This window comes from Melospiza georgiana, chromosome 1, assembly GCF_028018845.1.
Source record: "Melospiza georgiana isolate bMelGeo1 chromosome 1, bMelGeo1.pri, whole genome shotgun sequence".
Lineage (NCBI taxonomy): Eukaryota > Metazoa > Chordata > Aves > Passeriformes > Passerellidae > Melospiza > Melospiza georgiana.
In genome coordinates, this window is record NC_080430.1 from 111,160,189 (window position 1) to 111,185,140 (window position 24,952).

Sequence of the window (24,952 nt, forward strand, 5' to 3'; positions counted from 1 at the left end):
TCAAAGCCTTTTGAAGCATCCAAGCAATTCTAAGGACTTGTCTATTTGTCCATACTTGAGAGTTTGTTAAGGCAGAATGAGAACATGAAGTGTGGCCTCAGCTCTGCTAGGTGTGGACAAGCTGCTGGCCTCCATGCCTTCTCTGGCCTACATGAGAGGGATTAAGATTCTTTTGACTCACGCTTAGAGGAGAAAATCAGAGAGATGAAGGGGATTAAACGAATTTAGTTTACCAGTACATATTTCCCTAAGCTGGTTTCCAGTGGCTCCAATATTATGGGCTGTGATGCACTTTCAGGAAGACATGGGAGGCTGTGCACTGCATCGTGTAGCAGTGAAGGGACCATAGTGCTGCCCTACAAACAGGGAGGGCACTGCCTGGCCCCCAGGATCAGATGTGGCTCCCAGATCCACTCTGCGTGAAGGCTGGGGTACAAGGAACAGGAGTGGTCTGATCTGGGAACTGCTGTTAGAAGGGCAGTACAGCAATGACAATTCATACTTGACCTCCACACCTCATGAGAGTGAGGAGTGAGAATAATTCCCTGATAGCTCCATCCTCATCCAGCACTGTGGATCACTCCCCTTGCAGAGTGGGTTTTTTTCAAAATGCTTAAAATACTATGTGGACTCCAGGTTTGTAAAGCAAGCTGCTGGTAGTCAGAAACTCAAGCTTCCTCCCACTTGGACCTGAGTACAGGCAATAATTTTTCCTAAATGTAGCAGGGGCATAACTGGCTGCTGTAAGCCAGCTGCTGGACCCCCTGGACACTACAAACTGCATGATACATAAAGGTCTTCTGAATAAGGTGGTGACTGTTCTGCTTGAGTTTATCTTAAAGACACAACATCCTCTGCTTTGCTACAATTATTGACAAATGCAGAAAAATTTGCGAACAGTCCAGATACTGAACAGTTTCTCAGCAGTGGTTTGTGGGGGCCTATATACTCTGCAGGGCAAGAAAGAGAAGCTAAAAGTCCCCCAGAAAGAATATACACAAACACAAGGCAGGTATAAAATGTCCTTTGACTGCAAAAAGCAGATTCTGTAACAGCTGTGCCTGTAGATCTAAAGCAGTGGCACAAGAGTCATAGATACAGCTAAGTTCTAGGCTCAGCTGATATTTATTTTATTTTTCTGGTACAGGAGGTGTTCTGAACCTAGTTCAGAGATAGTGAGAAAAGAAGTTGCTATTTTTATCTGTGGCAAGTGTTGCATTGACTTATTCACAAGTTCTATAAACCTGAGCACGTATCTGTTACATGATTGGAATTCAGTCCCCCAGCTTGGCAGGCAGTAGGTAAAGGGGGATATAACCACAGAGGCTTAATCATGGAAAGGTATACACATGTTGCCTTTGTCCATCCATTTAAGCAGCAACCTGTGTTTGCCACTATGTAAGGCATACAGCAGTTTGTGCAGAAAGCACTCTGGAGAGTTTGTGAATTTACATGCACAAGCAAGATTTTTCCTTTACAATATACCAAGGAATAACAGCCAGTTAATCTCCTGTTGAATCATGTACTCCACTGCATTTCAAAGTGTGTGAATCATTTTTGTCTGTACAGCTCAGTGTATGGGTACCATGCTGAGAAGCACTACCCCAAAGATACTCCTGTTTGGTTTAGTATGCCTTCACCCAGTATTTCCTACCTGTGTCACAGAGCTAGCTTCACATCTGCTTCAGGCAGAACCAGCAAGAGCTTCTGGCTCAGAAAGCTAAAAACAACTATGACCAGTGGCTTGTCTAAAACAGCTAGTAGCACTTTTCTTTTGCTGGTTCCACATTACAAAAGTGTCTAGCCCTTGGGCTTTTCTCCCAGAAATGCTGTAGTATACTCTATTCTTGTCTTTAAAATCTGAAGGAGAACAAAAAGAAGAAAAATAAATAAACAAGGAAAGACAGATGTTATTAATGCATTGTACATAGGGTCATGATCTGTTCTGTCCCTTCTCTTTTGAAATACCTTTTTCTTTTTATCCCTTACAAGATACAAGGCTGTTTCCCCTCAGATCCATTTTCATGAGGCACTCATTGGGTTTTGTCACTGTGACACTGGAAAATGTGCTTGGAAGCTGATGCCAAAGTTGAGTGAAGCCTGTGGTGGATACAGGAACTCTGTTTATGAGATAAAATGATTAGAATAGCATTTCCTCAGAGCTTTTGGCAGGAAGCTGGCACCAGTTCAATCAATAAAAAGAAAGGCATAAATGTGTCACTGTCACTGTCACTTGGTAACTTCCCACTCAACAGCATGCCCGGGGGATTTTATTGCAGGGCAGATGGGGATCTTATTACAAGGTGGGACAGATGGACAGGAGGGAGATGTGGTCTGGGTGGGCCAGGGCACATGCCAGAGTGCAAAGGCACCCACAGGCACACCAGCCACAGTTCACATGGAAGCTGCATCCATGTGAGTCCATGTGGTGATCTGCCTGTATCTACAATGATCTCCACTAAACAGAGACTTGAGTAATTCAAAAGACATTAACCAATGGCTAATTTGGCCCTGTGCAAATTTGCAGAAGCTTTTCAAGGGCCTGCTCAGGTGGCCCTGCATGATGGAAAAACAGGCATTTCCTCACACCTATTTGTATTTAGGTACCAGAATGAAGTGCCCTAGACTCAGCATTTTACAATCTTAAACAGCAAGATGATGAACAAAGTACATAGCTGCAATAGCTTAGCAAATATATATAACCTAAGAAAAGATTGTAGTTTAACCCTACAGAGCCTCTTTTGGTCATTATTGCTAGAGGAAGATTTTGATTGTCATGTGTGGTCTAATGAATCATTTGATATCTGCAGTCCACTGAGAACAAATGGATAATTGATGGAAATTCACTTACAAATATAATACACTTCCAAAATAGGCTAGCCAAGACCCCAGGAAAATAGTGACCTGTGTTAAGATTTCTTTTTGTTGTTGGAACATTTGCATCATGCTGTAGATTTATTGTGCATGTCTTCCTGTAAGACTGGCATAAAAGCTAAATTTAAAATATAAACCACCTAATCATTTTACTAATAAATAGATTGACCTTTAAAAACATTGATCTCATGGCAAGTTCCAGCATCTTTCAAACACAGGAAGTATTAATTTTGGCACAAGGATATTCAGTTAGCTTTGTACATAAACTGAATTAGGGTTGTTTTTTTTAAATCACTTGTCTAGACTGATAGATTAGTGTGTAGACATGAATACATATTAAAGTTGAATAACAGAAGTTTGCTTTTGAGAGATCACAAGACTATAGGGGTAGCTGATGAAGAAGTTATGATCAGCGCCAGTGACCTTGCAGTTTAAATGCTTCAGAGCCTGCTGAGATAAGCAGGTGCCAGGTGAATTCATACATTACAAATGCCCTAAAGCAAGAATCATCTATTTATATGTCTCTTTGTTTGGACTTTGAGCTATGTCCCAGGATGCTCCTTGGACACAACCTTGGAAATTATAAAAAAACCTGTGATTTTATACCTCAAGACCAAACCAACCCATCTATCTTCAAAATTGTTTGCTAACAGTATCCACCTCCTCACCTTTGAAGTAACTGGATATGATTTAAGGTGCAAAATAAGGATGTTTTCCTTGTTTTTCTGCATAAGATCAGTAGTGTTTCCTTATTTCCAAATAACTGGGCAGTGTTAGTCCTGTGAAAATCTGATAATGACCATTAAAACTCAAAATACAGACATAATCCTCAGCAAAAATTAAAATGAAAAAGGCTGATAAACATGCAAACACCACACATACCTGGAATGCCACAATTTTTAATGCCATTCTTAACAGATTGAAATTCAAGCTCAAACATGAACCTCCCTGAGCACATTTATTAATTAAAAAAGCATTATCCCTGGCTTTGCAGAGAGGGGGAATGTTGTATAATTAGCAAATAGTGAAAGCAACAGAAGATTTCTCACTGGCTTCACACAGTTACTGCATTGAGCACTCTCCTTAAGTGCCAGAGCTCTGCCACAGCAAATGAGCTGGCAGACACCTGAAGTAAAACTCACAAAGTTGAGTTGACTCTTTTTTCACCTAGAAAATTTAGGTGAACTCCTTTGAGAGGTAAATCTCAGGTCTTTTCCTGTAAGTCCCTATGGAATGTTACTCCAGAGAAGTGAAAAAAAGTGTCACATTCAGGTCTCTCTATATTATAGAAAGGATTTTTTCAGAGCCCAGGAATTCATTAATTCTTTGAACAGGGAGTTTGGGAATTCTATCCAGATTACTGAATGGCTTATCATCTATCAGGGCCTTTCATTCCAATGTCACAGGAGAAGCTTACAGGTTTTTATGGTCAAAGTCAAGTATTCCAGCCTGTCTGAGCATTTTGCTATGTAGAAGCAGTCTATTTGGCTTTCTAAATGAAGTCAAATAGAAGGGAATGCTGCAGAGAATAAGGAGATTATCTGTGTAAAACAAGCCTAAGTGTGTGAGACTACACAGAAGAGAGAGAAAAATACCACAGCATAGTGGGAAAAATCCTTGACATAAACAAGAGTATTAGCCACAGGACATGTTTGCTCTTGACCTAAACACTCTAATGCTTCCAAGCAGGGAACACACTTTCATTAGAATAAGCACTAATCCTAATTCTTCAGAGATGAACTTCAACTGATTTGGAATTCAGATAAGTCTTAAATCATTCACATATTTGAAGATTATCTAAATTTTTCCATCACTGGGGGTCTCATACTTTTTGGCTTCCATAAAGCTGAGGTTACTGAGTACACCAGGGACTCCTGGCTGTTCTCTTCCCCAGCACCCTAAAAACCCTGTATGCTGGGTGAGCACCCCTTCTTCTGGGTTTCACAAGTCCCCTAGATCCTAGATGCTTGCCCTTTATAGCCTCATACTATCTGTTTTAGCCATGCTACCCTGCAGCTTCTTCCACACCAGAATTCCTAAATATCTCTTTCTGTTGAGTTTCCAGTAACTCAGCTTGCTCTTTTTTCACAAAAGGGCATTTTTGCTACTGCTCTGTGCTAAGGCTCTGTGTTGCACTACGTTTCCCGGGGCATGTACCCTGCTAGCAGTCTCTGGGAGCTGCCCTCTTTCCAGCTCTTCATGGCAGCTTCCTCCTCCTTCAGAAGGCCTAGAGTTTGCCAGCTCCACTTGCATCTCAGAGCTCAGCCTCTTTTCATTTCAGCTTCTCTTACTTTGTATCTGGGATAAGCTGTTCAGTGTATAAGTTTCAGAATCCCATTGTACAGAAAATGGTTAAGAACGTTTAACAACAGACAGACAACAGTCAGCCAGCACCTGCTGGATGCTCAGCAGTTATCCATCCTCTTTCTCCTTTCCCCTCCCACAGTAATGTTTTGGCTTTCCACCAAGGGAGAGCCATCCTTCTCCACCAGCTGTTCCAAATCCCTGATCCTTCACATGCATTTTATGGAAAATATTACCACATTGTGGTACTAAATTGAGGCTGACAATGGAAGGGTGAAGATCAACCTAGCATTGCTTTCACTAGGCTATAGTAATTTTAAATTAGGTCTGCATGGATTTCAATAGAATTCTGTATAAATTCTGGATGCTTCATGATCAGAGATGAGATGTAGTAGATTCTCTTTTTTGCATTCTCGCTGAGTCCACCTGTATCTTAGAACTTATAGAAAGGATCTGGTTGTGTGCAAAATGTGTGAAAGGAGATTCACAAACACACAAAGTCTAGTCTAATTTTCCACTCAAACTGGCGTCCCTGCTAGTAGTCAAAGAATCCCTGTCTGGGTTATGTTGAGAGTTGGAAAAAACGGCAAATTAAGGACATTGGGATAAAAATCATATTGGGGTTAGAATTTTTCATGCTCATTATTCACTCTAAGAAGCAACTGCCAAAAGGTCAATCAATGTTACAAAAGAGGGAAGAGAGATAATATGGACAGCTGAAATGTACTATCCCTGTAGACCTGATTTTTCAGAAACTGCTACTTTGCAGGAAAACCTAGAAGAAAATAATTTTTTTAAGTAATTGTCTCATAGGAGAGCAATTTCTCATGCAGCCAAGTGCCAATATGATTAACTCCTTGGTGTTATCTCCTTGCAGAACAGCTGATAGCAAAACACAGGACAGACTACTTGCTCTAGAATACAGATCATGTCTCTTCCAGACATACAAAACTTCATTGCTTCAGAGAAATATTCACTAATAATGAGAACAAAATTATGAGGTAATATGTTGTGTCACAGATCTAGGAGCAGCATTTAACTTTCCAAGATTTGAATACAAGCCCCAAGCATTAGATTGGAACATGGAACACTGGTACTGGTGGGCACCTTGCACTGACTTTTACATGCAGGCAAAATGTGTGTAGAATGTTACCTACGTATCAGCCTGCTTTGCTGTAAGGACAAAGGGCACTTTGATCTCAGGGCAGGAGGTTACTGTATCATAGATTTTTTTTTCTCAAAAATCAACTTTGCCTAGAGAGAAAAACTGCCCAAAGCCTGAAGGCATGAAAGCCTGAAGGCATGAAAGTCTCTGGAGAATACCATCTGTGATTTCTCTCTAAGACTTCCATCATAATCCTATTCAAGAAAACTGCTTTTTGTTAGAATACTGTGAAATCAGTAAAAAATGAGTGCCAGCTCCTGAAAAGTGTAGATTCAGGGTTGTTCAGGATGTGGGGGAAAGGATCTTCTAAAAAGGGCAGTTTCTTTGTCTCTCAACTAGCACAAGGTACAGTATGGACAGTTTATGTGATGCACCTGAACAAAACCAGCTACACCATGCCAACTCCCCCAGATGACTTCTCTCAGCCTAGGCTGGGGCTGAGTCCACCCCTGAAAAACCTCTGAAATGTATATTTGTACACTTACAAATGTAGAAATATACAAACATACATGTAACAATAACATTCCCATCATAATAAAGGTTTGGCACCTGGAACCTTAGCCAGATGTTAGCAAAAGCTACCAGTCTTTGCTGGCTGCCTTGGCTCTCTTGCACATGGTGCAAGAGAGGACTCATTTCCTTTTTCTGAGATCTTTAGCTTCCTAGGGGAACAGCTCTCCACAGGTCTTTTGCCAGTGACTAAGAGGAGACCTCAGTGTCTACGTGAAGGTTGGGCAAGATGAATCATTACAAACTTCTGGCGGGTGACAGATTGTGTCAGATACCATTTAAGTTGTGTCTCAAAACAGAGACATTGCTCCTTTCCAACAAGCAGGGAGACTGATTGGGAATCCAGGACTGCTTGAGCCAGGCAATGAACAAACTCCATCACCCATGTACTGAGTCTGCATCCCTATGTGGGATCTGATCCTCAGAAAGAACTGGATATACTGAGAAGAAACGAGGGGCAGGTGCAGAGAAAGCATTGGGGCATTATCATGCCCAACCTGAAGGCAAAATAAAGAAATTCTCCTAGAACTAGTTTGATTTCTGGGCAAACAAAGGTCATTTTTGTTATTTTGTGGAGGGCTTTCTATGAGTGTAATCTCCCCAGGCAAGGGTCATGTTTGTGTCCGTTACTTATTTTCTTTTCTCTAGTGATCCTGCAGTCCTTCCATTGACTTCAATGGCAGTGCCATGAAGCAATGGACTGACTCTAGGATTGGGCTATTTACTAAGCAAATAATCTGAATCAGCAGTTTTGGAGTCATATGGGCACCCAATAAGCAGCCTGTTTTGTTGTTGGATTGGCTATAAAATCCCAAATCCCCTCAGCTCCTGGCTGCTGGCACCAGGGCTCACTAACAGCAAGCAGAATGGCCTTTCAGTCTGTGCTCTTTGTTTTCTTAGCTGGACTGGTATTTTTCTCTGAAGCTGCACCACTGGTGAGTTTCTTTGTTTTCAAACTCAATCATTACAAGAATGATAATCTAGATTTTCTAGATGACTAGCATCCTCCTCATCCATGAAATTCTGTAACCATTGGGCTTTGTCAGAATGCTATTTCTGGGGGTTTTTTATAATTCTTAAATAAGAATTCTTAAAACTTTTTTCTTTTCTTGTAATTTACCCATCTATTTTAAGGTATTATGGAAGGGTCAGGGTTCTAGATGGTGTGACCTTTTATTTTGCTTTGTTTCTATCTGTTCATGACTCACATCCCATATCCTCAATAAAGAGGCAGCTTCACCAAACAAGTGCTTCTCTAAAGCACTAAAAACTACTTTTGAGGTATGACTAAGGATTCCTTATAATGTAATGAAGTCTAAGAGAGGGATATTCTTTCAGCCTTAGTATGTCATATGTATTTCTTTGTTGGTATTTCTTTCCCCAGATAACATACTTTGTCTTCACTTAAAAGAATTTGCTATTTTCATATTTATGATCATATTAAAAAGGTATAGCATTATACCCTTTTCATAGAGCCATTTAGAGCAACTCTAAATATTGATCAAGCAATCTGTGGGCGTGTAATAAAGTATCAGTATAAAGCTCTAAGATATCCTGCTTAAGAAATAGATGTTTGGAAATTAGCTTTGAATAGCATTGGCAGAGAACTTGCTTTTAAGTGAATGGTAATTCTGCAATTAGAATCTATCTTTTCTTTGGGAGAAGGTTTTTGAAGGCTTGGTGAACTGTTCCTATACAACTTCTCCTCCTTTCCCCAAGGTCTCCCATGGCTCTGTTGATTCCAAATGCCCTCTTATGGTGAAAGTGCTGGATGCAGTCAGAGGAAGCCCTGCATCTGGTGTCAATGTTAAAGTTTTTAAACAGGCTGAAGATGGAAGCTGGCAGGACTTTGCTGTTGGGTAAGCTGTGTGGTCTTCTGGAGCTGTTTTCAGGGTGCCTTGGGCAAGCAATTGAATAGTTAAAGGAATGGAGCTCTGATCAAAACCAAAACATGTTTTCTGATGCATGTGCCACAATATCAGTGTTCACAGCACATGAATTCTGATCTCAAATCTGTTAGATTTAAGTAGAACTTATCCCTGACTGAAATGTTAATTGCAAAAATATGTTCAGATGCTCATCTTATCTTTGTAAGGAGCTAGTTTTGATACTTATTTTTTGTCCTAGCTTCAGTATTATCTTTCCTTTCTATAGAAAGAAAAAGAAAAAAAAGCCTATTTACCAGCATTTTATAGGTAATCCAGAGAAACCTACATTCACATGCAATGGATATAGAGCTTTATTTGCAGCACTCACATACAAAATCCTCTCTATAGGCTTTGTCTGCACACATGTAAATAATAATTCATTATTCTTCTTCTGCTGTGTATCAAATGTGCTGGTCGGAAGAAACTCCTTGACCAGATAGTTTTTAAGAGTACTGTTGTAACTGCTTAAGTTACTATTGTAACAACACTGAAGCAAAATCTCAGCAGTTTGAGATCATTTCTCTAGTTCTGAATGTGTTTTTCTAGAATGACAGACCAATACCAACAGATATCTAGCATCCTTACAAATACCTTAGGACATCACAGAGGGTCAGACAATAATGCCTTCAGTCTGTGACAGGTGTATGAGTAACGGAAGAACACAGTTTACTAAAATTCAAGTAGATGAGGTATTTAGACATTTAACTTTCATTGAAAAACTTTGTTGAATCAGATTTTTAAATAACTCAATAGAAGTTTCCAGTAGTAGCAGAATATTCAAGCACAGAATGATAAGCACAAGAATGGACAGGAGTCTACTGTACATCTAACTCTCTTTTACTGGGATTTTTTATAGCATGATTTACACATAAGAAGGAGGGGTAAAAAAACCCCAGAGAAGAAGACTATAAGGAGAAATAGCTTTTTCTCCATCTGAATGGTTTCTTTTTATATAATGAAAACCAAAATATGTTTTTCTGCATTGAAAAGTAGCAAGAAAGTTTACAAGATTTAAAAAAACAAACTCCATTCCCAAGTGCTCAGTGTTACCTAGGAATAAATGACTCCTAAAATGAATTTCTATTCTTTAATGAACAGAGAAACTCCATGAAAAGTGACACATTTTTTTCAAGGAAAACAGAGACAAGGATAACATCTTATCCCTAGTGAGCATTCCTTTCATTATTAGAAAACCAATTTATTTAAAATGTTTCATCAAGTACTGTTTAACAGTTAATACAAAATACAATTTACAGAAGAATAAGAGAAAGGTAATGTCATTATTAAATGCCCTCACTTCTGGGGCATAACAGTATTTTTTTGCTCAGTTTGCAACTCTGCTCTCAACAAGCCCATGGAGACAAAACCTGTGGTTCTTAGGCAAATTCTGCTGACACTTTAGGTTAGTAAACTCAAGAAAATCTAATCACATCTTCTTAAACATAAATTGAGAAGATTAACCCTAGGCAAATGAGAACCATTTTGCTGGGGGATAGCAGTGAAGGAACATTAAATCACAACTTTTATTGCAGGTAAAGGTTTTGACATTTTTCCTGACTTGCATCACAACCAAGGCTGCTTTCAGTGATACCATTGACTTTAGCTGATGGCAGTTGTTTGAACCAAGTTTTCATATGCAATTACAATTTTATTCTTTTGGGGAAGCCAGAATTTCCCTGTGTTAAATGAAATGTGAAAATGTGAATGAATCCAGGAACACAATCTGTAAATACTCCTGTCAGGTGAATAACATTTTGAAGTTACAGTACATAGCAGATACATATGGGAAAGTTACATTTTGTACAAATGTCTTGTAGTTGTAGGTATATTTTTACAACTATGTTGTAGTTATGTTTTTACCATTTTGGTTTTTTATGTTTTGCAAGCACACTTCATGGATTTAAGCAAATGTACTTAGCAACTGTTGAATTTGAGTAATGGTGTTTAAGGGGCAGTGGGGAAGTCAGAATAGTAGGAGCTGACTTTATTAAGAGGCTTATTTCAAAATGACTCGAGCTAAAAATACGCAAGAAGAGATAACTGCAGCTAAGACATACCGGGGAAGGGTTTAGGGTGCAGAACATGTGATTTAGATTCTATATGAGATCCTCCCATGAGTAGCTTTGATCTTCTCACTCCTCACAAGCTTTTTGAAATCTAGGTCTTATCATGTGGTTCAAGAGTTGCAGTCAGCGAACACAGTTTTCATGTGACCTGGGTTACAAGTCATGAAAGAAAAGACTTCTGTGTATTTTGAAGTGGTTCCCCAACCTCCTTTTTTTTTTTTTTTTTTTTTAACTACAAAGAAGAGCTAGTGTTCCTGAGATATTTCTTCATCAGTCTGCATCTGAGAGCACAGTTTATCTCAGTGCAGTATGTTCTAAGAGTCCATAAACATCATTGTACAGGCAGTGTAGATTTAACCTGGCTACAATATACAGCTAAGGTGCAGACAGTCAAAAATAGGATCAGGACTGCAGTATGGGCTGGCACTGTAGTAACTTTACGGGAAAAGCACAGCTTTTTAATTTAGCTGTCCATCTTACAGCAGATGCTGGCAGTCCACATCCTGTTAAGAATAAGGAACCATGTTATATTTAGTCCCCCACTCAGACAGAAATACAAGTGCTGTTCAGAAGCAATCACGGCATTTTGCTACCAGTGCTGAATGCTGAGCATCCCTGCCTTGTTCTCATCCCCTCCAGGCTCTGAATCACACAGTGTCCTGTTGGCTGTCAGTGCAGCAGTAATGCTGAAGGGTTTCCTTGTGTGACCAGTTGTATTGAATGACTACCACTTAATTATTAAAAGAAAGAAAGTGCCATTAACTTCTGGTACTGGGCATGCATTTTCAAGTGAGCTCTTGTCTCCAGTTTCCCAGCTGTTCTGGATGAACATCTGACACTCTGGAGCACTACCCCTTAGGAAAAGCACCATTCCAGCTCCATCCACACTTTTCTCAAACTAAAACTAATTTGTTTTTCTGAACAAAGATTTTGAGGCAGACACCATTTTTCCTTTTAATTGCTCGACTAGACTATTAAGATTATAGGCAGAAGTACATGATTTGCTAAATTCTGCAGGATCTCAGTAAGTCTGTTTCACAGCTTCAGGCACACTCACAAATGAATTCTTTCTTCGTTTATTAAAGCAATATAGATCAAACCAGAAATTACTAATTAAACTAAAAGAAAACAGATGCGTACATTTTACAAACTGACTATGATACTTGTTTCAAATAGGATTTTGATTCCCTGCAAGTTTGGTCTGCCCTGGATACATTGTATTGGATCAATAAGATTTTTGTCAGCCTTGACAAATAAGAAAAATTAAAATTAGTAGGAGATTTTCAATCCTGCTACCTCTTAATTTAAGCAAAAGCTCTGACATTCAGTCTTTTGTTATTTAACACCATTAACCAAAGATTGCAAATAAGGTGAAGGAGGAGAAAGGGACTGGGAAAGAAAAGCCCAATAACACAGCTGATCCTGTCCCAGATAAGCAGCATGTCGCTGCTTTCTCCACTTCCACTCATCCTCCTCAAGTTTGTTTTCAGCCTAGACAGTTACTCCTTGCCATAAGACAGGAAAGTTCCACTAGTTCTCCCAGTCAAGGCTTTCTTCATTTTTCCTTCAACTAAATCATGTGGTTACGAAGTGCTATAAATATCAAATAAATATTTTCAGAAGAAAAAGACCCAAACAAAAACAAACAAGCACAAAAGGTTAAAAATTCAGAAACTAAGTAATAGGAGGGAAAAGACATAAATGGTGTTTAGGAGCTAAGTATGTAAACATTTAAACAGCTGTCATACAAAGCTTGAAAAGCCTCCTTTTCAAACAAATAAGGTGCAGTGCCAGCTATACTTCCTTCTTGCTACTGGAATTTCTCCATCCACAGTTTTTTGTTCTGAGCTGAGCACATAAGCTCTGAGCTGGGAATTCCTATTTCTCATTTATATGATACTCATGGCAAGAGGTCCCTGCTCCTTGAACAAGGCATTGTAATTCAAATTATTAAAATCTTATGATGCTAAATTGCTTTTTCAAGACATCATCACTAATGGTCACATAAAATCACATCATTGTATAGGAATAAACTCCAGACCTTCAGTGCTGATAACTGGAAAACAAAATAATTTTCCAATAAAATTTCTCTTCTCTGCTTAGTTTTATTTTGAGATTTGGCATCTTGCCTCTCATCATGACATTCCTTCTCCTAAGGCAGTAACCTTTGGTTCCAGAGAACATTGGGTACAAGTTAGACATGATACTAAAAGAGGGACCAGCCAGCTTTGATTTGTGATGTATATGGGTGAGTTGGTAGCAAGGATAGATTCTGCACTGTATGGAAACATCCACTACATAGAGGGAAGGAATTATTTCAGATGATTAGGCTGCTCAATGTAGAATTTGGCACCTCTGCTATTTAATATTCCACACTGACTGTTTCTGTTTAGCATCTAAATGATAGCATAAAATATTTATATGGATATTTAATCATTACAGGAAAACCACAGAGTATGGGGAGATTCATGACCTCACATCCGAAGAACAGTTTGTAGAGGGAAAGTACATGGTGAAGTTTGACACCAGCTCCTACTGGAAGGCGCTCGGGCTTTCTGCATTCCATGAATACGCTGATGTGAGTAGTGGCAAATATCCTTGATAACCAGTGTGCACTGATAACCAGTACACACTGCCTGTCTAGTGGCATCAGCTGCAAAGAGCGGACACAGCCCTCTAATAGTGAAGGAGCAGCAGCTCTCAGTGAAGTGGTTCACTGCCACACAGCACTGGGCAAATAGAGGCAGTAAATATCCAGCTAAGCCACAGGCAGGAGACAACTTCCCTGCAAATGCTGACACAGCTCTTCCAAAGCATAGCTGTGCCCATTCACCCACTCATACCAGCGGGGGGAATCTTGCTTGAAAAGAGCTGCATTATTCAATAGTTGACAGTTTTTATAAAAACAAACAAGAAAAACAAAAATAAACAAACAAACAAACTGCTTTTACTGATGCTGAAGGCATGGAGAGATTTAGAATGCCTAATTTTACAGGAAATAAGCTATGCTTACATCAGAGGTATTTTCCCTATATCAGTCACATGAAAATCCCTGAATTCTAATATGACATGTAATTACAGAAAAAAAAATATTCTTTCTGGTGTGTCTTTTTTTAAATGTTGTTCAGTACCAAAAATATGGGTATAAAAATATATACAACTAAGAAGTAAAGGTATTAAAAAAAGTAAAGAAATAACCATAGTGGGAAAGGAAAAGTTGACTATTTTACTGATATTCAATCTCAAAAGCAGGCCAGCGATGTGATAATGTCCTGTCTGTCCCTTTGCTTTCAGTGCTACACTGATTTATTGTGTACTCTATTCTACTACATTTACATAGCACATCCAAAAATGGGTTTCAATTCTTCAGGCTTAATCTGTCATTAAATTTAAGTTTCCCCAATTTAAGTAATCTGGAACAGCTATTGGTGATCTCGTAGAACATTTCAAACCACAAGTTCATGGAGCCCTAGTGGAAGACTAAAACAAATGACTGAGTCCCAGGTCCATAAAGTCTGAGGTGCCATTTGGGTGAATTAGGTCAAAAAAAGAAACCTCGAAAGTATTCCCTAACCATTTGGATGTCTGAAAGTTGTAAGGGGTACACCTCAGAAGGTGCTTTAAAGTGCCTGACTGAGATTTTCCAGCTAGGCTGAGGAGGCTTTTCCTTGACATAACAGCCTACAGGCCAACAAGCCGGCCTGGGAAGTGGGAAGAGTTCAGGGACAGAGTGTGTACAGGATAGCTGAAGCCTACAGTCCTCATGTCCCAGCAGCTTAGACTTTGGCCATAGGAGAGAACTCTCTAGTTCACTTATAGAAAGTGCCTCATGATTTAGAAAATAGATCAAATAGTAGGCTAAAGAAGGCTGGAATTTAACCCAGGTGACAATAAAAATTTCCCGGGAATTGGGTGTCCCAAGTCCCATTGGACTAATTTGAAGAGCAACAGATTTGAATTGTCTTAGGGCAAGGGTCTCTCCTTGTTCTGGCAAGTCTAGACACTCAGTTCTTAATGCAAAAACTGACCCATCACCAATGGTCTTAAAAACAGGAGGGGGCACTGAAGTACAGAAAATGGCTTTGGGCTCCAGCTGCCTGCCTTGTTGGCCACGTCACACAGGGGTTGTATTTAAATTCCCTGGGTGGAATTTCACCTCTGTCTTTCTTACTGGTCATTTGAGATACCTCCCCCTTACTCTCCTATTCCACATCACAAAGCAGTTTGCCTGGCTCAGGCGTGGTATTTCCATCCAGCTTCACTGCAGCTGAGGCTCTCTGTGGATCTCAGCCCAAATCCCACAAATATCTCAGTCCTTGGCAATCACAAGTAATGGGAAGCATTAGCCTGCAGAAGGGCAAAAGCATTGAACAGAAGCAGCAAAGTGCTCTGCAGATGAAGTGGGGTGTGCTGCTTAGTTGTCAATGAGCTGCTTTGGCTGTATGTTGCTCATGGTGACCAGGAGTTTTCCCTTTTGCAGGTGGTGTTCACTGCTAACGACTCCGGCCACCGCCACTACACCATCGCCGCTCTCCTCAGCCCTTTCTCCTACTCAACCACTGCTGTTGTCACTGACCCCCAGGAATAAACATGTACTGTCTTTTCACACTTTCCTCCACTAGAACTATCATAGGCTTTTAGGAGGAAGGTTTTTCCTATTGCTAACGCATAACTTTTTGCTACTTTAGTTGTTTGGTTTTTTTTTTCATTTTGTGACCTGGCAAACTTCAGACAAGTCAATAAAATATTACTTCTTTAAAACAATTTTGACTCAATTAGTGGAATTTTATTGGTTTATAAAGTATTATAATTTGCATTAAAGTGCAAAGGACATCTGAAAAACACACACAGGATGTCACTTGATTTAGTTTTGTTATCTTCCTCCACTGCCTTAAAGAAGTCTCACCAAATACATTGGCTCAAAACAAGAAATTCATATGGTTGTGTTACCTTAAAAAAAATTACCAAATAAATGTACTCAAAATAAGAAAGCCATCTGTGCTACTCAAAGTTTACACACAGAAAATATGGTCCCGCTATCAACTAGGTCATAAGGTGAATAGGTGAAATTCTGAATACCTAGCAGCAGAACAAACAATACAGAAACCATTGAAATAAGTATGACAAGAGAGCTGAAAGAGTTGAAATCTGTGTACCTTTACTTAAAACTTCAAGTAAACCTCTACACATTGATGTTTCAAGAGGAAAGTTGGCTGCTCAATCAATCTAGGAAGTACTGAAGTAATTTCAATTAGCACACTTTTTAACATCTTTGATATTAAAGCAATTATTTGACATAACACATCTGGCTACCCTATATAGGTGCATTCCAGTTAAATCCCTAATAAGTCAAATCTGTAGCCATCATTTAAAAAAAGTCCAAAAAGAGAAGCATCATCTTAATAGTCTCTTCATATTTTTATAAGTAGGAAAAGGTAAGCTGTAGAGTGACTGTGATTCAAATAAAGTTGCTGATAAACTGACTAAAGGCTTTGAGGGCTTTAGCAGTGATTTCTGTATTGTATTTAAAATATCCTGAAGTAGAGGAATTGGTTCTAACTGGATTACATAAACTACAGAGAAAGAAACTGAAGTCATGCCAGCCAGAAACCTGCAGCACTCATTTGCCACCGACCTTGGAGTTTATACCCAGAGCCTGCTGGGATGACGGCATGGCAAGTGAATTCACAAGTTACAAAAGCTTCCCTTTAACATTTCACTGGTTACTTTTTCATGGATTTCTAGGTGCTAGCATAGTTACATAACTCTTGTAAGCAGTGCAAATAGTTTCAAAACAGCACCCATCATAAAGTATGGAGATTTCATGGGCTCCTGATATTTCTGGAGCTTGAAAACTGGTAGGTTTCATTTGAAGTGTAATGCTAAGCCCTCAAAATAGGACTTAAATTTGTTCATATAGATATACTAGAGGAATAAAAACCTAAACAAAGAGAAAAAAACTACTCTTCTTGAAGTCATCCCTCTGATGAGAGGAGAAACCTAGTAAAAGAGTGCATGTACATATGTCTGAGCAAACATCAGAAAGACAAAGTTGAATTTCAAGCCACATTTCCCTCAGTCAAACCAGATGCTTCTGGTAGGGGTTGACTTGCAGTTATATGGGGAATGTCCTGAGCTTGCACTGAATCTAAGGGACAAGAAACACAACTTAAAATACTGTTAAAATGAGCTTCAGAAGTTGATGTGTAGGTATCTCGATGCCATGCTGAAAACCAAAAGTAATATATTTTTCTTCCTAGGGAAAGTATAAGATAACGAAGTAGCCCACAGATTATCCACCTACATTTGATTAGAGGTGGGGAGGAGAGCAACATGGAGAGAAATCTCTTAATATATGAGCATGGCTGACTCGGTAAAACCAAGCCATAACCATGTTGGATTTCTCACTGAAATTGCTGAGTTGACATGAAATTTGTATTTCTCTCAGGTGTATACAGCAATTATTCCTCAATAAAAAGGGAAAAATAGAAAATAGAAAATAGAAAATAGAAAATTTCTTTGAAGAAAATTGACACAGCAGTTGAACTAGGCAATGTTCACAAGATTTCCACTAAGTTCTAGAATAGAAAAGACTTATTGTCACAGACAAGGTTCATGTTTGTATGGGTTACTTATTTTCTCATTGTTTACTAAGTAAATAGTATGAATCTACGTGTTGAAAGTCATAGGGGTTTTCTGATAAGTAGCTTCATTTCAGAGGCCTTGATATAAAAATCACAGCTCCCACCATTTTCTGCCTGCTGACACAGACTTCCTAGTGGTAGGCAAAATGGCTTTTCATTCTGTATTTCTCATTTTCTTAGCTGGCCTGGCACTTTGCTCTGAAGCTGCACCATTGGTAAGTGTCTAAGGACTGAAGTCCTTCTACTGATGTAGTCCCAGTTCTTTTCTTTTATTGTTTTTTCATTATTATTTTGATTTTACAGTATGTACTCACTGTAGTTCTCTGCTATTACTCTTTTCTGGTCCTTCTTTTTCCTTCTCTAGTGATTAGTGAGAGGACTTTATGGGTAGAGAAGTAGCACTTGTCATTAGACACAGCAACTTCATGAAAAACAATGTAAAACATGACAGGAAAATCTGTCATGGAAATTGTATTCACTAGATGAAAAACATTGTGCATTCATAACATAATGAACAAGCTGTGTCATGAGGAATTTCACCTCCTGTTGCAAAGTCCATGCTAGAGAAATCCATGCCTCCTCTAGACTTCTGCCTTACTGCTCTATCCACTAAAGCTTAATTCCATGTAAGCAAAGCGGATCTAAAGCCAGGATTCTTCTTCCAGAGGGCTCATTTATCCCAGGAAAGCAAGCTAAAGACTCAGATGTTTCTGCCTGAAATTCTCCTACAACAGCCTTGTCTCTCTCTCCTCAACTACTCATTTTTTCTCTAAATTCTGATCCTTGGGAAAATAGTACCTGACTAACGCTGTTGAGGAATTGGGGTTTCATTGAACTCCCAGGGTGCAAAAGTCAGGAAAATCAGTGGCAGTGCAGCTCTTCTTGCCAAAGCCTCATGAGTATCACCAGCGAGGAGCCACTGCATTCCAGAAAGGGAGCATGGGGAATCTGGGCATACAGGCAGTATGGATACATGCTGACACATTGGTATGATAATAGTCAGGGTTCCTGGCATGTGGAACATCCCAGATTGTAAAAGGGCATGAAAGAGAGGGCTCTTAATTTAACCATCTACACCACAATTCATTTTACAATGATTAAATGGATATCAGTGACTGCTATTTTGAGATCATCCCTGATCAGCACCTTCTACAAAGCTCTATTTTCTCACTCTTCATCTGCAGGATTGGGTAAGGTCAAAGAACTGCTTGAATTCTATTTTTGGAAAAGTAAAACATCAGGCCATAATCACTACTTGTGATGGATGCATCTGGATGAAACTATAGCCATCCTGTATTTGATGGAAAGTTTTTCTCTCCTATCCTTGTGTAGCTGCCAGGGTTGACAAATCTGATTCAACATGCTGTTAGGAGAGTCTGTATGTGATGCTTATCATGTTTACAGAAGAACTGTAACTCTGTGGCAACAGAGATAGCTCTATGGAACAGGGTATCAGAGGCTATCAAATCCAGAAAGCTGTGCTCAGATTGCCAGTCCAAAATGCAGGGGAAGAGTTGGCAGATATTTAAACATTGCTACTACCTTTGAGGATGCAATTATTTCCTGTTGAGGCCACAATTTTGTTACAGCTTCATGCTGGAGATGATGTGTACTAAGCCGTGCCAAAGAAGAAATAGAGATGTGGTCTCACACCTGCAGTGTCTCCTTGGTGTACATGGCTACATGCCCAACAGCTCCTGAAACCTTCCTTCCTGGCTCTAACATATCCAGCCCCCAGAAAGTTCAGATTATGTTTCCTCAGTACACAGCAATACTCTCATGGAAAATATGGTCTCCACTGTAGATCTGGAGAATTATATTCCTTACTGTTTTATGATGAAATGTCATGCTTCTTTCAACATAAAAATTCTCTCCCTATTGCAGGACCATCCTGATGCCAAGCATCCTCTATCTGTAAAAGTTGTGGATTCTGTCCGAGGAAGTCCAGCTACAAATGTTGCAGTTAAATTATACAAAGGAGCTGCAGATGGATCTTGGGAACTGTTGAATTCACAGTAAGTCACACTAAAAAAATGAGTGAAAGATGAGAAAGGCAATGGGAAGAGGCCAAAGAGTTGAAAGAGCAGTTCCACATTCTCTAAAATGAGATGCCTGTTTTGGTCAGAGGAAAGTTAACATACAATTGAATTAACTTGCTGCAGACTGTCTTCTAAATGTACTTCAATTTCAACTACAAAAATGGTTTTATAGTGCTTTATAAATTTTATGAACAGGAGAAAGTATTTTAAGCCATCCTTTAATTCAGTCATCACTTCTCTTTAATTTTGTTGCAAAGGTCTATATTACCTTTTTGTACCCAGCAATGAACTGCTGCATTATTACCAGAAGTATCAGATAGACTCTTACATTTTGAAACCAAGATTCTGGTAGAGAATCCTACCTTTGTGGGCCATTGTCCATCTTTCTAAGTGGATTTTCATTTCTTACAACACCAGTTTTAAAAAGAAACTGTTTTGGACATATACCACATCATGTTTGCTAGCCTACTTTACTTCAAGATAAAGGACTTAGCCAAAAGAAGAAAATTTGGGGATAAATCTTTCTCACCTTCTCCCCCACAAAGAAGCAATCATGCCTCAAATAAAAAAAATAATCTCCAGATATATAAATATTGTCATGTCTTTTGAAAAACATAATTGTATAATTTAAGATGCAGATGACTTTTTTAATAGCCCTCTATTTTAGTAAATATTAACACTTAAAAAAATAAAAAGCAATTTTTACTTAAAGTATAGCCTGAAATTTAATTGGAAAAATTCTTAGGGGATACACAGAATGAGCATTCTTTATTCACCAAGCAATATTCCACTTCCACACTAAGTTCCTCATGATAGTTGCAAAGTCTCATCTGAGACCTTTCCAGGTATGCTAACAGTCTATTACACTTTTTAAAAATAGTGAGAAAGGGCTCTCAAGCTGGCATAGCACATGAACTTCAACAGTGGAATCCTGAACTCAGATATATTTCTATAAATTCCTGCAGAAACCACTCAAATGCCTCTTTGGTGTCACGGGGCAGTGGGCTGGCACAAGCAACACTGCTCTCATGTGTCCTTGAGAAATACAGGTACAGTGAAGGCCACACATACCCGTTCAATGTGGGGAAAACAATCTATTCATGTTGTCCTGGTTAAATTGCCTCACTCCCTCAAGTGAGAAGACAATTTCACACATATTCTATCACTGTCAATGCGTGAAATTTTCCAGTAAGGGTGTTCAGTTCACTTATCTTCATTTCTGAGCTTAGAGATTCTATGTAAAGATACTCATAACAGCTGGATGTTGATTGAAGTCTCAAAAACACAGTTAATATTTGAAACAAGGAGCAAAGTAACCTCAAGATAAGGTAAGCAAAAGTCATGCTGATACTAAATCAACCTCTCCAACCTTAATAATATATAAATAATTGAATGCTAGCAAGATGTCCTGTAACATATGTTCTTAATCAAAATGCATTTGGTATTATCTGAAAAAGCTTATTAGAGAAGTGGCCAGTTATCGAGCAATGATCAATCTGTGACAAAGGGAAAAAAGGAGACAATTGAACAGATATAAAACTTCTGATAACTGACTACAGACCATCTTGTAAGGTGTAAAAGGTATTCTATACTTTATTTTTTAAGCTACATGAAAAAATAAGTCTTAAGTATTGCACTGCACAATGACATTACTTTTCTCTGCATGAAATTTGAATAAAATATGTTCAGAAAAAATTTGGCAGCTAGAACAAAAGTAAGTGGTCTTTACATACCAAAATCAGCCACTGGCATCTCTATTATTTGTGATTAACCTACCTAATAAAAAAATTCCTAATTAACAAAATTTATTTCACAGAAAGGTGTTTCAAAAAAGGGGCATATATGAGAGACAGCATTCAATATTACCTCTGAACCCCAAAATGGGTTGGTGTTTAAAGATGTATGGTTTCATACCAGTACTAGGGCTTTAGATAACACTGATAGTATCTTCAAATCAAACAAAACTGCCTGTTGGTTGAGGCCAGTACAAACCACAAGAAATTCCAGGAGGCTTCACTGCTAGCTGACCTACAGTCATTTCAAATAGCAGACCTCAAATTTCTAAAAGCCAACTGTAAACAATATTTACACTGATAAAACAACTCAATGCATTTAAATAAGAAGGAAAACCATGGAAAAAACAGGACAGTTGACCCTACGTAGTTGCACAGTGAGTGCCTCATAGAGCTTGCACGTTGCTTACAGCAGTGGTGAAGTTTTCCCTCTGAGTGGTTCATTTAATTGAACTCTAAGTCTCTGCCAAGAGTCTATGAACAATAATGCCAGTTTTAGGCTCACCCCCAAACCATGCAGAGTTAATGAGATGGCAGGCAGCCATCTGCTGTGGTCACTGTGGAAGTAGCAAATGCCAAGATGAGCTCTGAGGCATCCATAATACAGACGGACATAAGCCATTCCAGATCAATAGAAGTATTCATCCTATTACTTAAGCCACACACCACTCAAGCTCAATTGCTAAAACTGCATCTTTCTCAGGCTTTTAACCAAACTATAAAAGTGTGTTCTTCTACCATTACACAGACAAACCAATGAAAAAGGAGGCCTCTCAGAGCTTACAACGAAAGAACAATTTGTAGCAGGGTTATACAAGCTTGAGCTTGATACAGCCTCTTACTGGAAGAGTATGGGCTTGAATCCCTTCCACCAACACGCTGATGTGAGTATTCCTTTTTTCCTCTACTTCAGTTGCAAAGAATAAAGATTCTTAATATGTGTGGACTTCAGTTACTAACTGCATAGGTTGAACTTTATTTTCAGTTTAAAATATTTTCACATTAACACTTTAAATCCACAGTCTCAAAGCTTTGTAGGAACACAATCACGACAGAACCTAGTTACTAGCTCCCCCACAAGTCTCAAAGCTCCTCAGTGCATTATTTATGGAGAGGTTTTCATTCCTTCTAACTCTACTTAAGCCCATGATTGTTTTTGTAATTATTCTAAGTGTTTGAGGGACAACAAGTGGAGTACTCTGTGAAGTCCCCTGGGAAAAGCATTGATCTGTCTTTTGGAGACAACATTTTCATGGCTACAGACAAAGTTCATAATTTAGATTTTTAAAGAAACAAAAGTATGTAATGCATTCTGGATGCTTGGAGCCCCAGTTTACAACAGAAAAAAAAATAAGGTACAACATACTTCTTTAATTTGCCTGGGACAAATAAACTGGTTAGAGGAAGGTGTTCCAAACCAGGTACTGCTGAGGGATTTGGGGACTGTCTCCTTCCCCTCAACAGCATTAGTGCTTTCCTATGGCCTTTCAGTAGCAGCAGCTCTATATTAGTTGTTTGTTGGACTGTGAGAGATCTGCTTAGCTGTTCTTTATCTCCGTGATAAAAAGGTGGCTAACGCTTGGATTAAATTCTCTGTCTTCCAACAAATGAAAGATGACATTCTTATACTAGACAATAATGAAGGTTAGAAGGCTAGACAGCTTTGCCTTCTGTGGGAACTGAAATAAAAAAGGGAAGAAGAAAGATTTACAGCATGTAAGAGAATTGACTGTATATCAAGATAATGATTGACTGGAAATTAATTTCATCCACAGTTCCTTCTTTCTTAAAAGTAAGTCTCAGTAGAGAACACATTTTGCTCAGTTCATTGGTTGTTTCATATGCATCTTTTTTATTAATGTTGAAAGGAGCACAAGCTGTGCATCATAGGATGCTATTAAACTGTCTATTTTAAAAGCTGACACCTCATCTCACAACACAAAATAACGTATTATGTGGAGTGAGAAATCAAAGGACAGGATGTGCTGGTCAGGGAGATTTTACTAGGGCTGTGGTAAATCATTCATATGTAAGGTTATTATCATGCTGTGGCCAGATAACTAATGCAGTCTTTCTCTAACTACTAGATTTTGAATCAGAACTAAAGACACTTATTGTTTTATACTCTGGCCTAATGATAGCTACTGCAGCACTGTTTAATTCTGTTCCTTGAAGTAGAGAACATAGTACGAGTAACAAAAGCATTCCAATACTTGAAAGAATGGGCAAATGGGCTGCAAATGGGCTAGCTTTTTTTTTTTTTTTTTTTAAATAAAGAAAATTACTGGGGTTCATAGAAGACCTTCATAAGGAAACAAGAAAAAGTCTTGTTATTTATGAGTACCAACAAGGAAATGCCAATTTGGATAATAAATAAATTGAATAAAATCTTAAATAATGTGACATTTATAGTTTTAATAAAGGGTATTTAACCAGTGGAAAAACTGTGTGTTACAAGCAGCCACACTTCAGAGTGACAATATTTCTGAAGTCTCATATGAAGTTACATACAATGATCACACAATGGTTCCATCTAGGCTTTTATCTAGAGATCACTTCTCATTTTGACTCATTTGTTTTTCTTGTTCCAGGTGGTGTTCACAGCTAATGATGCTGGTAATCGGCGTTACAAGATTGCTGTTGTGCTCACTCCCTTCTCTTACTCAACCACAGCAGTAGTTAGTGAGCCAGTGGAATAAAAGCTGATATTAAGCATGAAAATTCAGTTGTGTATATTAAAATTTCCAAAAATGATAAGAACTTAGTATCTGAATGTATCAACAGCTTCAGATTTCATAGTAAATCACTAACAGTAAGTTTTTTATTCACTTTGTTAACTTTAGGAAGAAAGTGTATTGACTTTGTTTTCAAATAGTCTTCTGAATTGAAGTATTCTGCATTTCTGTATTGTCAGTATTGCCCTTCTGAATAAAAGTCTAGGATTTGAAAAAAACACATTAACCTCAGAAAAAAAATGTATTGAAATCTCATTATGGGGACTGGGAGAATGAAGCAGTCTTCCATGAAGTTGATAAACTAAATTCTTCTTGCAAAGGAATTGAACAAAACACATCTGAGAAAGGTGTCTCATGAAAAGCAAGCAGACGGAAAATACAGTCCACCACTACCATCTCCTATGTTTTATTAATGAAGCTCACAACAGGTGAAGTCACATGGGATTACTCACTCAGGGCCTCACATAATTATCAAGATATACTCACCTCTCAATTCTGATTTTGGAGACATAGAAGTGAAAGCAGGTAAAGGTGACAGAATAGCAGGACAGCATTTACAGATGCTAAGCAGGCTACAGATACTTAAAATGCCTTCTTTCCTGTTTTCCAATATATCATAACTCGTGACATTTTCAAGGACGGACCAGAGGCATGTGTTTCATAAAAATATATCACTTGAAGAAGCTTATTCATGTATTTGCAGAAAATTCTGCAAATACTTTCCCAAGTTAAAGTGCTCCCCAGAATTACTTGCATACCTCAAACCATCAGACATTTTCATAATAGCTGTAAAATGCAAACAAAAATAAGGATAACTGATGAATCCTGAGAAAATCAGTTTCCTATTTAATGCCAGGAGAAATATGGATGAATCCTTCTATTCCCATTCTAGTA

The 24,952-nt window shown here is 38.6% G+C and overlaps 2 protein-coding genes across 2 annotated transcripts; both read left to right on the plus strand.

Annotated features, from left to right (window-relative positions):
* Positions 1-7,671: 7,671 nt before the first annotated feature.
* LOC131087545 (transthyretin) lies at positions 7,672-15,611 on the plus strand. Its single transcript, XM_058031299.1, has 4 exons — positions 7,672-7,788; positions 8,573-8,712; positions 13,290-13,425; positions 15,328-15,611. Exons 1-4 carry the CDS (start codon positions 7,720-7,722, stop codon positions 15,433-15,435), a joined length of 453 nt encoding a protein of 150 aa, XP_057887282.1. The 5' UTR covers positions 7,672-7,719; the 3' UTR covers positions 15,436-15,611.
* Positions 15,612-17,578: 1,967 nt separating this feature from the next.
* LOC131094489 (transthyretin-like) lies at positions 17,579-24,276 on the plus strand. The gene is made up of 4 exons (XM_058042118.1): positions 17,579-17,706; positions 19,376-19,506; positions 22,072-22,207; positions 23,915-24,276. Exons 1-4 carry the CDS (start codon positions 17,638-17,640, stop codon positions 24,020-24,022), a joined length of 444 nt encoding a protein of 147 aa, XP_057898101.1. The 5' UTR covers positions 17,579-17,637; the 3' UTR covers positions 24,023-24,276.
* The last annotated feature ends 676 nt before the right edge of the window (positions 24,277-24,952 follow it).